General features: G+C 43.7%; 2 protein-coding genes across 19 annotated transcripts in view; one reads left to right on the top strand and one right to left on the bottom strand.

Annotated features, from left to right (window-relative positions):
• Positions 1-12639, bottom strand: part of LYRM9 (LYR motif containing 9) — a 38219-nt gene extending 25580 nt beyond the window's left edge. Inside the window, exons 1-3 of one of the 13 annotated variants that reach the window (XM_054208748.1) lie at positions 9032-9328; positions 7078-7128; positions 6095-6388 (exon numbers count right to left, since the gene is read on the bottom strand). Coding sequence is in view for 1 of the 13 variants with exons in the window: in XM_054208747.1 (XP_054064722.1) it covers positions 12393-12434 (42 nt within the window). In the remaining 12 variants the exon portion in view is untranslated. Of the gene's footprint in view, positions 1-6094; positions 6389-7077; positions 7129-9031; positions 9329-11811; positions 11920-12079; positions 12338-12392 lie in introns of those variants that run through there. The other 12 variants (XM_054208753.1, XM_054208752.1, XM_054208751.1 and 9 more) reach the window with 12 other exon arrangements.
• Positions 12640-13114: 475 nt separating this feature from the next.
• Positions 13115-15345, top strand: part of NLK (nemo like kinase) — a 67343-nt gene continuing 65112 nt past the window's right edge. For 2 of the 6 annotated variants that reach the window (XM_054208741.1, XM_054208740.1), the window contains exon 1: positions 13658-14733. In XM_054208741.1, coding sequence (XP_054064716.1) covers positions 14276-14733 — 458 coding nt within the window. In that variant the 5' untranslated portion in view covers positions 13658-14275. Of the gene's footprint in view, positions 13134-13652; positions 14734-15345 lie in introns of those variants that run through there. The other 4 variants (XR_008467681.1, XM_054208739.1, XM_054208737.1 and 1 more) reach the window with 3 other exon arrangements.

Genomic DNA, 15345 nt, shown 5'->3' with positions numbered 1-15345 from the left:
TTATGCAGTTGTATTTTTATATTACAAATACTGAGGAGAAGCAATAAAGTCACATTGATAAATAAATTAAATCTTAAAATTGGCACATGCAACCATATATATTTTAGTAATTATCCAAAACATAAAACAAAGAAAATATATTGCTTCCTATCAGAATAATCACAGCCAGAGCTATTGAAATAGAAAACATTCAGCAAGATAGATTATAATCAATTTACCGGATCAACCTATAAAGTAAAAAAACCCAACAGAATCCCAACACAACTATCGATCATTTTCAACGTGGAATACTTTTTTTAAAAAAATGGCGATTTGCCTGCAAACATTCTGAGAACAGCAAATAAGGAAAATTATTTGCATAGCTTTAATCACATAAGGTGACACTAACATTTCAGAAGACAGACAGGCCATAGCCTGTGAACTTCTTTGTTTCACATAAACACGCTTGAGAGCAACAGAGCTGTGCATGGGCTTCATGTAGTAGCCTTCTGAGTCCCCATTCACGTTATTCTATTTCACAGCCAGCCACCTAATATCTAATAAAAGTCAATGGCAATACAAAATCCCACACCAAAACACTCCCCCAAAGATAGGATCCCATACCCTTCGATGCATTTTCCTTGGAAAGGAGCAGTGTTAGATATGATTAATATACAGGACAGATCTACACATGCAGATGTTGGAAGAATGTGGAGAGAAAAAAAAACAAGCAAATTGTTTTGTTTCAGCAATAACAGATGTTGGAGCATCATCCTGCAGACATGTTACTTTTAATACAAAACTGCTCATAAAGTGAGTGAGGGAGTGAGGACAGAATCAATGCCCAATTACCCAGTTATTTCAGTGTTTCCATTTTAATGAGCTTCCTGTATGATTTTGTCCTTTTAATTTTCCTTCTCTAATAATCATATCAAATTAGTTTTGTCCTAGACATCAATGAAAAGAAATTCAGCTGTCTAAAAAAAATTCCTAAGACGGCTGGTAGCAGGTTCTTAAAAATGACATGTTCTACTGTCATTTACTTCTGTATAGACCCAGAGCAATTCACAAGATCCTGTGCCACTACTTGGGATTAGACTTGAGCGATTGAAAACAGCTCCATGTTCTGATATTATCTGCTGATACGGCAAATGGATTGTAAGAGACTGTAACAGTCCTATGGCATTTGCAGATATATCAGTGCTGAAAAAAACAATCAAATGCATAATAAATAGATTAAAACCACCTTTCTCTGGCTAAGGAAGGGATTAACTGAAGCCTGGTCTGCATTCCAGCTGGGGAGCAACCTGCTTTCCTGCTAGATTGCATTTGCCACTCACATCAATATAGCAGCATAGTTTCATTCCACTTTCTTAAATGGTCAGTGATGTTGAGGATTTGGAGAGATACCAGGGTACGAGCCATGCCAGTGCTGTGGCTACAGACTATAACACACAATTCATTCCTGCTTAGCACTCACCAAGTCTGTCTCGTCACATATGCCACAAAAAAACCACACCCCAAAACCCAGAAATAAATACATGCACAAACCTATGCAATGAAAGACACTAACAATGTTTCCAGGCAGCAGAAGCACCATATGTGAAGGCCAAGCACTTAATTGGTAACATCCATGTCCTCTACGGCACAACAGGAACCTAAGTAATGTCCAACTAATTAGTAGAAGCAATTCAGAAAGGTTTACATGCGATAGATGCGAACATTTTGATGCTGTATAGATCTTCCAGGATCTGCTGAGCAGCATAGCATCACACTGCAAAAATAAGGCTTTGTGCATGTTGGAACAAGAGAGCCATCTCTTCATCATGTACATTGGTATCTAAGGCTGCAACAGGGCTTCTGAATGGGACTGTCATCTCAGACACAGCTTCTCTTCAGACTGCACCCCCTTCTTTTTAATGCCAGACTGCTACTATGTCATCCCAGAGTCTCATTTACAGACTATTTACATCCCACGTTCCTTTACAGTGAATTAAATTGAATATCATCAAGACCACAGGGCAAAAGAAAAGTTACCAGCAGCCTTTAGAATGCCTGGAATTCCGAGTGATGCATGTACGAGAGTGCCATCACAGTGGCAGCGAGCACAAGCACATGCACACCCATAGACAAGAGATTTATGCAACAGCTACAAATGACTGTTGTACCTTGAGAACCCTGTATGTCTTGGATGACATTCTCCATCATAAATATTTTCAGAATAAATTTGCTTAGCTGTGTATAACATGGCCCCTCATTAGTCCTATGTGAAATCTGTATGCAATTAACATCCCAGAAGGAGTTGTCTAAAGCCACCCCATATTTCTTCACGCACATGTGAAAGTCTGCAGGCTTTCAACAGCTGCCATGTAAAAGATGTATTTCAAAACAAAAATCCTCACCGGAAGAGACAAACCCTGAACAGCCATAACTGTTTACAAACCAGCTTTCTTACAACTGACTGGTCCACCAGTACCACAGAAATTAGTGATGCGTAACTAATTGATACAAATCTCCTGAGGGGAATATTGCTGCTGGTTATCTTGATATGAGAAATTTAGTCCAGAAGGATAAATTGGATGGACAGATGAAAAGCTTTAGCTCTCCTAGTAGGAAAGGAATTGATCTGGTAAAGAAAACCCTTAAAGGGACATTACCACCTCAAAAAACAGGATTAGAAAAAACATTAACGGTCTTAAAACAACTAAGAGAACTTAGAAAACTTTGTGTTTCTATCAGTAATGCGAATTTTTTCCACCAGTTACCTCTACCTTCACACAGAAGGTGAAAAATTGAAGACATCAAATGTTTAATACTTCTCCTAGTTAAACTTATGATATGAATATAATTAAGAAACTGTTTGTTATAAAAGTCCATGTTTTTCAATTAGTGATTTCATTTTTGCATCTAGTACTTTTACTTATCAATTTCCCTTCCACTGAGTCCAAGAAAAATAAAAGTATTCAGATATTCACAGACCTGTAGAAGATTCTCTTCATGTTTCTGGCAAAATGTTGTATCAGACTTTTCCTGATTAATTTTACTGCCCATTCCTATACAAATTACTCAATTCCATAAGCAAGACAGGTACTCCATTCATTAAATTATTTATAATGTAAAGGATAAAAGCAGTTAATATGTATGTCACGTGAGGCGTGCGTTTTTTGCTCCAAAGTGCACATAACACAAGATTTATTTTCTTCAAAAACATCTGATTTCAAATAAAGGATTATGTGAAACAACAGCATAACTAATGAATTCTCAAAAGGTACCTCGCATGGACTATTGCTTAATCTGCACAATTTGTCTAAAAGAAGTTTCAGTTTCCCAGACTTCAGAAAGAGAGCACTGCAACGTATTGAGAGAAGAGACAAGAGATGTTATAGCCAAAATAGATCATGCTGTACCTGCTACTACGTTCTGCTGCTAAGAGTGAACGTTAGCAGGGGGTCTCCTGAGGCTATCAGTAAATCAAACACACAAAGCTGATCATTTGGGTGGAAAAATATCAGCAACAGCTCTTAAACTGACAAAATTCTCCATGTACAACATAATGATTGTTGTCTAACTAAAGCAACAGACCTTCCAATCACCTGAACCAGTAATTCCCAGGTTACATGTAAATGAAGATTATTTTCTAACCCTTTAGCTTTCTTAGCTAGTAGGTTTGAATCAAGACAACAACTGAGTTGCATGACATGTAAACTCAATGCTGAATTAAGCAAATGTGCTCACCCAACATAAAACTGCGGAATAAATTATGTGTTACTGACAGAGATTTGTCCCGAGTGATAAGTCTCCTGATCTTTACCTCTACACCTGACATTACTCACCATATTTAAGAACATAATAAACAAATAATTGTGCCCATACTCACACCACCCAAATTAAATAATCCACTAATATTAGCGGTATGCTGCAGAAAACAAGTGAATCGAAAGCACGCAACAGCAGTCCAAAGAACATATCCAAACTGTAATAGACTGCATAGGGCTAGAACCACATTGGTTTTATTATCACACATTAATCAGTTTTCTATACACAGTATTTTACATTACACTAGCTGAGAAACTCTGCTATCCATAGAGGCCATGGTTGCCCAGATCCTCAGCTAGGGTCATTTAGAGCAACTCTACTTTACTTCTGGCTTGGTATTATTTTTAGCTAGTTTTCACTCCAGCAACAGTGGATCACATAGAAGAACAAGGTCACTAAACATGTGACATGTTTGAACAAGTAGCAAATGGTGATGCAACTCTTGGAAAAATATATAAATGTACTGTCCCCCACAGATTAAAATCACACTGTTTTTTTGCCTGGAGAAATTGGTTTCTGTTATTAACAATACTGTGGGAAAAAAACATAGTAAAGGCAAAAAGTTTTTGACTCATTTATTGTTGATTACCTCAGATTAGTTATTAGTTATTTGAAATTCCACTGAACAGATCCTTTAATAACACCACAATATGTAATGTAACTTAGTATCTCTACATATGAAATACCTTCCTGCAACAGACACGAGCTCAAAGCATCAAAAGGTATGTAAGCCTATGGTAGAAAATAACCCCTGTAAGTTAATAACCTGGACAGGTGGTTCTCCAGCTCTGCACAAACACAACAGGCTCAGGCAGGTAGCACTAGTACAAACATCCATTGAACGGCCTGACAGAAGTTAAATAAAGCACATGGAAAACAGAGCACTGAATGGCTCCATACACCACACTGCACAAAAAGATGATCTTTAAACTATTTCCATCATAACACAGTTAAGGAACCTTGCTTCTAAAAAAGACCCAAAACAAAAACGAGCACAGAGGTCAGTTTGAAAGAAGCCGTGTTGATTTACATGAACTAAGTGAGGATTTGGCTTCACATAGTCCATTTCAAATAAACATTACTAAAGTCTACTATCAGATATACGGATGTAATTCTGGAGTGAATATGAAATTTGCTTTTCACATCTGTGATCGCCAAATAAAGCACAGGCTTTGAGTTGCACTAATTATAACAAACTTTCTATGTAAACTTAAGTTTAATTAGCATTACATTATCCCAGTTTACTGGGATCACACTCTGAAGACAATGCTGGAGTGAAACATTGTCGTGAACCAGGCGGCAGGTTTGTTGTTTCCTATTAGTTTCCAGGTGTTTTGGTCCTGGATGTATTCCTGTCTTAACTATTTGTGTATGACAAAGAAATATGGTAATATTGGCAAGACCACAGGGAATAATCACTACTCTGTACCTCAGAGAAAAAAAAATGTTTAAGTTGCATTCTCAAAATTGCCCTGCTGTAATGGCTAGGTGTGCCGCTGCAAAGATGACAATTTAAAAATTACTGTTTGTTTAAGGGTTTCCATAACGCATTGTTCTTTTTTTGATACTGAATGCATATGCTTTATTACAAGACTCAAGGAACTCTGACATGGGGAAGGATTTATGAGCTATTATGATAGACAAAAATCAGTCATTACATGAAAAAACACTAAGAAGCTATCCAAACTGGAAATAAAGTGGGGGGAAGAGGAATTAGAGTCAGGTTGGACTTTGTACTATCATCATAAAGCTAGGGCAAACAAAATTAACTGGTATTTACATCTACATTATCACCTGCAAGACTTCAGCAATCTGAAGGTTTACTCTCCTACCCAGGACTTCACTAATCATACCTATGGATTATTGGGTCAAAATACAGCTAATCTGACAGAGCAAGTTGTTGCAAGCACTTTGTTTCAGTGTAATTGAATGCAGGACAAGAAATAATCATGACCATTAGCCATGATGTTGCAAACAAGCTCTTAGCAAGAGGCATACAATGAGAGAACCAACACAATCAATTCAGATCAACTCAATTGCTTTGTTCAATTTGTTGTCACTGGCATCAATGACAGAACAAAAAGCTAACTGCAGGACAACCAGAGCAGGAAGTCAGGTCTCTGAAAGATGGTGTTTCAAAAAATACCACCACAGCAACAATATTTTCTATTCTGATTAAATCTACAATCCAGAAAATTCAACATATCATAAGCACTGGTGTTTTAGCCTCTTTCCTCTCTCCCCCCTCACTGAATAAAAAAATACAGCAGAAACACAAAGTGCTTCGATGTTATTGTACCTATTTTAATTTGGAGGAAAAGGAAGTAACCTGCTTCTCTCCCCACTCCAAAAAACATTAGGGATTCTGCTCACACAAAACCAAGTGGCTTCTGGTGGTGTTTTCAATTCTCCACCTTCTAGGGAAGATAACATGCTGTGGAGCTATTTTAAGAACATCTCATTCACAAAGGTCTCCAATTCAGTCTTCAGAGACAGAGATGATTTTCTTGCTGCTTCAACGTCTTTACTGGCATGACATTTGCTTCAGAGGGAGTTCATTTGCTGTTCCAACATCAAAATGGAGCAAGAGCAGCTGCCAGGAGAGGGATAAAAGGAAACACTGGTGACAAAGAGCAGCAGGGTCATTTCTGGTGCAAAGAAATGTAGAACAGACAGAACTGCAGAACTGTCACTTTCTCCAAAAAGCCACAGGGGATAAAGACCCCCCCCCTCTGCCTCTTGCAACTGGTGTTTAGCAGCAAGAAGGAAAATGAGAAGAAAGAGCTAAACAATCAGGCCAAAGTCTGCAAATGGCAAATTAGTATAAATCAACTTTAAGCACCCGAGCACTGCCAGTAAATGCCAAGCTCACACTTAAGCTCTGCAGCGAGCAAAGAATTCAGCAACTATTTCAGAAAATTCAAAAGAAAACACTTTTGGCTAGAAAGCACTACAGGGTATGGAGTTCAGTGTTTCAGAGGTGACAGTCAAGGGGATGAATTCAAGCCCCCATGCTAATCATGACCATCCTCTCTGTATACACAGTATACTGAACAAACTCGGGGCAAAGCTGTCAACTGCAAAGCACGACCACCACAAAAACTACATCGCAAGAGCCACAAACAGGGCTGACAGGCCAGTGAAGCAACATAAGTGCCTGTAGAGTCCGATCTCCAACATCGCAGACATGCACTATCTTAGGTGACACCATCTGTCATTTACACCAGTTGTCCCCTACCCCGTATCTCAGTCCTATCAGTGCAGCTCTACTGAAGTACGTACCATTCCATCATTTTAATCGCTTTTCAAAGAAGCCAAGTTCCCACACTGCTGCTTTAAAGAAAAAAGATGAGGCTCATCTTGGTCAACATGCCTTTTTGATAGACTTACAAGCTTATTCTAGGTCATCCACTTGGTTTGACGACTTGATTTTTTTTCCCTCCCTATCTTCTTATTAATACATTGCCCAGAGCAGGACAGGGATTTCTCCCTCATTCAACAAGACAAGCAGAACCTTGCCCTCCTCTTAGATGAAGGCATACTGCCATCCTTGGCAAACTGGAAGATACAAACCTTTATACGTAATCACAGTTAAAACAAAATATTCTTTCCCCCTGCTCCTCACTGAATTTTATTAATAGATTAATTTATTCTTTTCCAGTTTTGTAGAGAAAATGTTTTAAAGATTAAAACTGTGGAAAATTATTCTTTGCAAAGAAAAGGACTAATATACACCAACTGGAATTTTAATCCTATGATACTTTGTGTATATTAATGTTTATTCTGTTGTATGTTAGGACCACAGTCTATTTAGAGCATGATATTTATCTGACTAACCAAACCTCCTCGAATTCACAGACATTAGTACCAAGTTCACGACACCTTAAGGGCTTCAGCATTAGGATTTATGAATAAAATATTACAGGATGTTACAGAATACTGAGGACTGTATCTGCAGAGTTGTATATGAAGGTATGTGTGAGCTTGTCAAACACCCACATGATAGATTATCAATAGTACAGCTCAGAGTACCTGTTTTGTGGAGAGACAAATCTGTGCAAGCATTTTATTATGCTTTGTTCCACTTAATGTTACTTTTTCTGCATTAAAGGGTTAAAAAAACCCAAACAACTACATGCATAAGTGCTGAAGGACATTTATGCACAATACTCAGCCATGAAATCAAAAGACTTATCCTGATAGTCAGCATCTCCCGTTTTCACAGTTAGTTCCAGTGGTACAAGAAAAGCCCCAAAAAGCCTAGGTCTGGAATGGACCATAACATTTTGTACTGTGCAATATGATATCATCTTTTGTGGTGAAATTTAAAGTTAAAACACTGCTGAGGAGCAAAGAAATAGAACCGGCTGATTACAAATTGTCATCCATCCCTTGCCCTTATGCAGAGTACTGTAAAAAAGATTATACCCCTGCAAAGCAAGTGGCAAATCCAATGGGAAAATAAAACTCTCAAGAGTCAGAAAAGACTAAACTTGACACAGTAGATTTTCAAAAAGGGACAAGCCTGTGCCCTCTGTTTCTAACACAGAGTGTTTACTTTTATATGTAGTTTTTAAATGAGTTTAACTAAGAGCGCCTGACAAATCTAGCTCTACTAGCATTCCGTGTTTGATACTCAAACAGCAGACTTGCTACTGCTTTACAGCACTCTTACTGTGAATAAAATAGTAAGAGACAGATGCATGTCCCCACGAATAACTGTCTTCACCAGTAAGAGATTAGAATTGATCTGTCATGTTTCATCAGCAGTAGTCACCAATCACATATCTCCATGCATCACTGGGGATGACAAATTAGTTGCAATCAAACTGGGCTCTGGCAGGACCTAAAGCAGTGTCTCTACCTGGCCAGTTTAAATTACTATGGTTAGATTTTGCCAACTCACTCAAACAGCTCAAGCTCATTGAGCTACTCACAAAATACTCTTGCTCAAAGTTTCATGAGCCAGCTCTGTAATGAGGTTCCCCTCGGCAGCCTTATGCTTCATATACAGAGGCATTAAAATACAAGGAAGCACTGACTTACAGTAGTACACGATTAATTCATCCTGCAGCCCTGTTCCAAAGAGGAGTGATTCATACAACTAATACGTAACACTTTCAAGTAAAAGATCTGTACTGAGGAAACAAAGGGTCAATTAGAAGTTGAGCACTTTGTCTGCAAGTTTCATGTTTCCTTAATATTCTTTTTAAAGTTTTTTTTTCCTTAAACATACCTCTGTATGAATCAACAGGATCTTGTCCCCCTTAACTTTCACAGCATGAAGTGCCTAAAAGCAGCTGAACTGACAGTCTTAACTTCACAGCATGACAGAGGCCAGGGACACCAAATAAAAGTGTTTATAAACCCAGTGTGGAAGAAAGATATACTTGTTAGGGTGGGTTGTTCAACACTGGCATCTGACAGAACTCCATATGGAAGCGTAAGATAAGTGTTTCCCTTCAGCTGCCGTGAACTGGCTAGATGGTTGTACTCAAAGAGTTGCAGTCAATGGCTCAATCCCAAATGGAGACCAGTGACAAGAGGCGTTCCTCAGGGGAAGGTACTGGGACCAGCACTATTTAACATATTTGTCGGCAACATGGACAAACATGGGATCGAGTGCACCCTCAGCAAGTTTGCTAACACCACCAAGCCGTGTGGAGCGGTCCACACACTGGAGGGAAGGGATGTCATCCAGAGGGACCCAGACAGGCTTGAGAGGAGCCTGTGTGAACCTCATGAAGTTCAACAAAGCCAAGTGCGAGGTCCTGCACATGGGTCTGGGCAATCCCAAGCCCAAATACAGGCTGGGTGAAGAATGGATTGAGAGCAGCCCTGAGGAGGAGGACTTCGGGGTATTGGTGGATGATAAGCTCAACATGCCTCAGCAATGTGTGCTCACAGCCCAGAAAGCCCACCACATGCTGGGCTGCATCCCCAGCAGCGTGGCCAGCAGGGCGAGGGGGGGATTCTGCCCCCCTGCAGTGCTGCCTCCAGCTCTGGGGCACCAACAGCAGAAGGACATGAAGCTGTTGGAGCGGGGCCAGAGGAGGCCACAGAGATGCTGCGAAGGGTGGAGCCCCCCTGCTGTGAGGACAGGCTGAGAGAGCTGGGGGGGTTCAGCCTGCAGAAGAGAAGGCTCCAGCGAGACTGTATAGCCCCTTCCAGTACCTTTACCCTTTAACTCTAAGGAGCCTACAGAGATTTGGTTCCTACATTAGTGACCAGAATTGCACTTGTCTATGAACGTTTCTCAATAAGTGATCATCACAAGACTTTCAATCTACGCTAGAAAAAGGTTGACATTTTCCCATATCACCGAACACTTTATTTGTGACCATAAATTCAGCTATAATCCAGTGGCAAGAACAAGACAGTTAATGTTTTCCTTCCCTTTTCTTCCCAATATGCAGTTGAAGATGACTGACTTTTAGTAAATACACCGGTAAAAATTAAACGCTACTGAAAATCAATTGTTTAAAGACATGTGATCCAATTAACTCAGTAATGTACCTAACTGAAAAAAATATTAAGATGACACTCTATATTTGGACTTGAATAATCCCACTGAGACATTAATCTGCAAATACATTTAGAACCCATTTCCATACAATGACTATTAGGCTATTGCTTGATTTTACTACTTGGAAAGATTTTGTAATAACAGAGAAAGAAAAAAGTCCATAATAAAAATGTGTAGGAGAATTTTAAAAGCCTTCCAGTCCTCACAGCACTTCCCTATGGCCAGGCCTACCCAACCTGCTTTGTATCTACATCCTTCCATCGTCCCCGAGACCACACCATACCTCTCCAGAGCTGGAAAGGAAGCAGAGACCAAAAGAATCCTTCATTCACACCGTATTCATACTAGCAGTTTGTTATCAACTTCAATAAAAACATCAAACAGACAGCTAGAAATACAAGTTCTAAATAAATATTCTGACTCTTCTTCCAATACATAATACTGTAAAATGGCTGTAAGCCAAATCTACTCTTGCTTACTTTTTTTTTTTAAAAAAAAAGCGAAGTGTGTTTTTAAAACTGTGACATGATTGCAAAACTCTACTAAAATTCCAGACTGGAATATTAGCTAACATTTCAAAATGCAACAGAGACAGTTTTAACAAGGAATCTTGTCTTAATTCCTGTAAAACTTCTATTGTTTACATTCTCAAAGAGCCATCAAAAAGTAACCAAAACCCATTCTTAAAAAGAGAAAGAGTTTGCACTCAAGTTTTAGGAATTGCAACAGGTTTTCACATTTATAGCCTCCTTTACCACATGCTGTATAGAAGTCCAGTGATGTTCAGTTTTCAGAGAGACATACAGAAAAGACAGATCACGGTCCTTGATACTGTACCACCAGGTATTTGTTGGTACCACTTCAGCAATGCAGTTGTACTGTTAGAGTTCTGCTGGTCTTTTTTCCCCCCCCGTCAAGACAGGAACCAGCTGCCGAGAAGGAAAGGCTGCCAGCTCAGCCATAACAGGGGCACGCACAAATTCATCGTCAGTCATTTATTTCCTTTGGAACTGCTCACACAATTTAATCATATGAAGGAACCTCTTTATCACTATCACAATTAATTTAACTCCACTACCATCATAGGTATGTCTCTGATAACTAGGGGGTTTTGTGAAGTAAAACTATTAATCAGGTATGATTAATATTCACATAAGAAAGTAGAAAGTGTTAAAACCAGCAAATTTTTATTAATCTCTATGTTTTAGGGAACACTTATGCTTTAAAGAATCACATCGCATTCCCCAAGCACGCAGATTAATGGTGTAAGTAAACTAAAGCAACAAACCACAAAAAAATATTTTGGTCCTACGTTAACATGTACTTCACATTTGAAGCATTACTTACGAGTGTGTTAACAAGCGTGCTGCAGCAAGCCTCAGGAAAAAGAGACTAAAAGGATAAATGGCTATACAATCTGCTCCTAGCTAGCTGCTGGAAAGATCTAAACCCTCTAGTCATTTGTTCCTCCTGAGGTAAGGGACACTCACCCTGCGCTGTGCTCCCACCCGCTCCGGGCAGCCACAGGCCCTGAGAGCCGCCCCAGCCTGACCTGCTCCAGGCCTTTGAGGTAAAGCCTGAACGCTTCACCTGCTGGCCTTCAAATCCAAGGAAAAAAAAAAAAAACTCACCAAACCCAAAAAAAGCTCAAAACACCCCCCAACCTCCCTCATTTTGAGGCCAGCCCCCGTCTTTAAAGCACATTCCATCAGGTGAGCTCGGCAAGCTTCTTTTGTGAGACACAGCTTTAGTAATCACCTTCCTCTGGAGAGCGGGGCCGGGGCAAAAACATCTACCTCAGGAAACCGAGCTCCTCTTCCCTCGCTCGGTCCCTGGCTCGCCCTGGAGCCAGCACAGCCCTCGGGGCCCCGCCGCCGCCGGGGCGGACAAGCAAAGGCCCGCGCAAGGCCGCGCCAGCCGACGGGCACAGAGACCCCGACGGGCACAGAGACCCCGACGGGCACAGAGACCCCGACGGGCACAGAGACACCCCCCCGGCCCAGCTCCCGCCGCCGCCGCCGCCCCTCAGCGCCCACAGTGACCTCCGCGCCCCGCCGCGTCCTTATCTCACCCCGCCCCGGCAGCGCCATTGGTCTCTCCGGCCGCCCATCATCCTGCTCCCCGTCTCCCATTGGCCGGCTGCCCACCTGCGGCCGGGCTCGCCGACGGCTTCCGCGTCCGTCACCCGGCGCCTCGCGCTGCGATTTGAAGAAGAACGGCTCCCCTAACGCCCCTCGCCGCTCCTCACTGGTGAGAAGAGCTGTCAGTCACGGCGCCGCTTCGCCTCCGAGTACTATTGGCCCAGTAACCCCTTTTCGGGCTTTCGTTTCTCCTCATTGGGTAATTGGATCGGATAGGGGGCTGCGATTGGGCAAAAAGCAGGTCTCGAGGGCGGGACTCGGCTCGCGGGGAGAGTCAATTGGCCAGTAGGCTGCAGCGGCACCGCGTGATTGGCAGGAGAGGTGAGGAAGGCGGGGCCACCCGAGGTGAGGGTTGTGTGAGGTGAGGGAATCTCGCGGGGTCTCGCTGGCTCTGGGCGCGGAGGCGCGCGGTGATTGGGCGGCTGGGGTCAAGGGGGCGGGACTGAGTCAGGGAGTCTCCGCAGCGGCCGAGTCCTATGGGCCGGCCGCGCTGGGTCCCGCGCGGTGATTGGGTGGGGGCGGCTCTCGCGGAGCCTGGTGGGCCGGGTCCGATTGGCTGCGGGCGGGTGTCGGGCGCGCGCCCCGCATGGGGGCGGGGGGGGGCCGGCGGGGGGAGGGCAGGCCGGGTGCGCGTGCCCGCTGTGCGCTCCGCGCTGGGGCTCCGTGAGGAGGTGAGTGGCGGCGGCGGCGGGTCGGGCGGCCGAGGCGGCGGCGGCGGCCGGGGGGCGGAGCGGCGCTGCGCGGCGGGGGCCTGAGAGCCCGCCGCCCCCACCCCTGCCCGCCGCAGGCAGGCGGCGGAGACCCCCCCCCCCCTCCCCCCACCCGGCCCGCTCCTGCCCGCCCCGCCGGGGGGAGCAGCCGCCGGCGCCCCCCGAGAGGCGCTGCCCGCCGCCCGGCCGCCCGGCCCGGGCTGTCAGGGCGCCGCCGCCGCCCCCCGCGCCGCCGCCCCGCGCCCCCTCTTTATCCCCCGGCCCGCGCTCGCCCCCGTCAGTCATTTGTCACTTTCCCCGCTCCCATCTCCCCTCCCCGCCCCGTCCCCGCCCGCCCCGCCGCCGGCTGCTGCCCTGCCCCGGCCCTTTCTCTTCCTCCATCTATTTTTATCGTCTCCTCATCCCCTCTTGCCCTCCCCCGCCCGATCCTCGCCCTCCCCGCCCTCCCCCCCCCCCCGGCTCCTCCCGTCCCTCCTCACTTTTTCTGGGTGCTTGCGTGTGTTTCAGGCCTTCAAGGAAAAGTTGCAAACTCCCAAGTTTTTTTGGTTTGTTTTTTTTTTTTTTTTTTTTTTTTTTTTTTGTCTTTCCGTATTTGAGGGAGCAGGTGCCTGGAAGGAGGGAGCTATGTAGGAGGTGCCTGGGCGCTCAGGGAGGTTCGAGGGGGTAAATGGAGAGGATGTGGGAATGGAAGGGGTAGACTTGTCAGTCCTCTCAGGGTATTCCAGGGGAGAGACTCCAAACCCTCCTTCTGGAGGGAAGGGGGATTGATTGCTGTATTCCTTTTTTATAAACAAAACAAGACAAAAAAGTGAAGAAAAAAACCAAACAAAACCCAATCCAGTTGCCCAAGGATGGAGTTTCAGTAGCCAACCAGAGCTGGACTCTTGGGGGAAGAGGGTTCGTGCACACTGGCTCACGCACACATGAAGCGATTCTCCAAATTGTTTGGCTTCGTGAAGAGATAAGGCCAGTTGAGCTCAATGTTTTTAAAGGTGGGCCGTGTATGATGAAACCCAACTTCTTTTAAAGTGTAGCAGATTTCATTTTTATGGCCAAATGACAGCTTGACCCAGTTGTTATCCAATCAAAGGGCATTTTTTTGAATGTCTCTTTGTGGCACGACAGCCAACGCAAAAATGATGGCGGCTTACAATGGCGGTACGTCTGCAGCAGCAGCAGGTCACCACCACCACCATCACCACCACCTTCCTCACCTCCCTCCTCCTCACCTCCATCACCACCACCACCCTCAGCATCACTTGCATCCAGGCTCTGCCGCTGCGGTGCATCCCGTACAGCAGCATGCCTCTTCGGCAGCTGCGGCCGCGGCAGCGGCGGCCGCAGCGGCGGCAATGTTAAACCCAGGGCAGCAGCAGCCATATTTCCCATCACCGGCACCGGGCCAGGCCCCTGGACCAGCTGCAGCAGCCCCAGCTCAGGTACAAGCTGCAGCAGCTGCTGCAGTTAAAGCGCACCATCATCAGCACTCACAACATCCACAACAGCAACTGGACATTGAGCCGGACAGACCTATTGGATATGGAGCCTTTGGTGTTGTCTGGTGAGTAAAGACAAAAAAACTGAACCGATTTTTCCTTTTCATTTTTTTTTTACCAGATCATAATTCATTCTTGGGTTTTGTCATTTGAATCAGAATACAAGAAAGCTGCTTACTACAAATTTTTTTACCGGTTCTTCTCTGTTCTTAGAAAGTTGGCTTCACTTGTTTTTGTTGGCAGAACAAAGTTTAGGGTGGTGAAGAGCAACCTCTGACTAACAGGCCACACCATCATTCTCTTCTGAGACAAATGCAACGTGTTTATATACCTTATAAACATTATATTAGAATATGTATTCTGTGTAGCTAAGCTGTGCTCCCTAGAATTTCAGGTTAACAAATGAGCATTAGAATATGTGTTTTGACCAGACTTAAGAGTTAGAAATTAAAAGTGTATGAAAATGTCTTCCTTCTTCAGTCATCTCTCAAGATCTTTGTCTAGGAGACTGTTTGACCTATGGTAGAATGCTCTATGCTACCTGAAACAGAATAGCTGAACTTTGCTCTCCTCTCATAAATGTAAATGGGATTTTCTGTCTTACTGTAGTACTGCCTCCTTTTATTCCCCCAGACGCTATTTCAGAGGATTCTGTCAGTGGAGCGTAATCTCTTCTA

This window comes from Rissa tridactyla, chromosome 7 (assembly GCF_028500815.1).
Source record: "Rissa tridactyla isolate bRisTri1 chromosome 7, bRisTri1.patW.cur.20221130, whole genome shotgun sequence".
Classification (NCBI taxonomy): Eukaryota; Metazoa; Chordata; class Aves; order Charadriiformes; family Laridae; genus Rissa; species Rissa tridactyla.
This window is presented reverse-complemented; position numbering and strand designations above follow the sequence as displayed.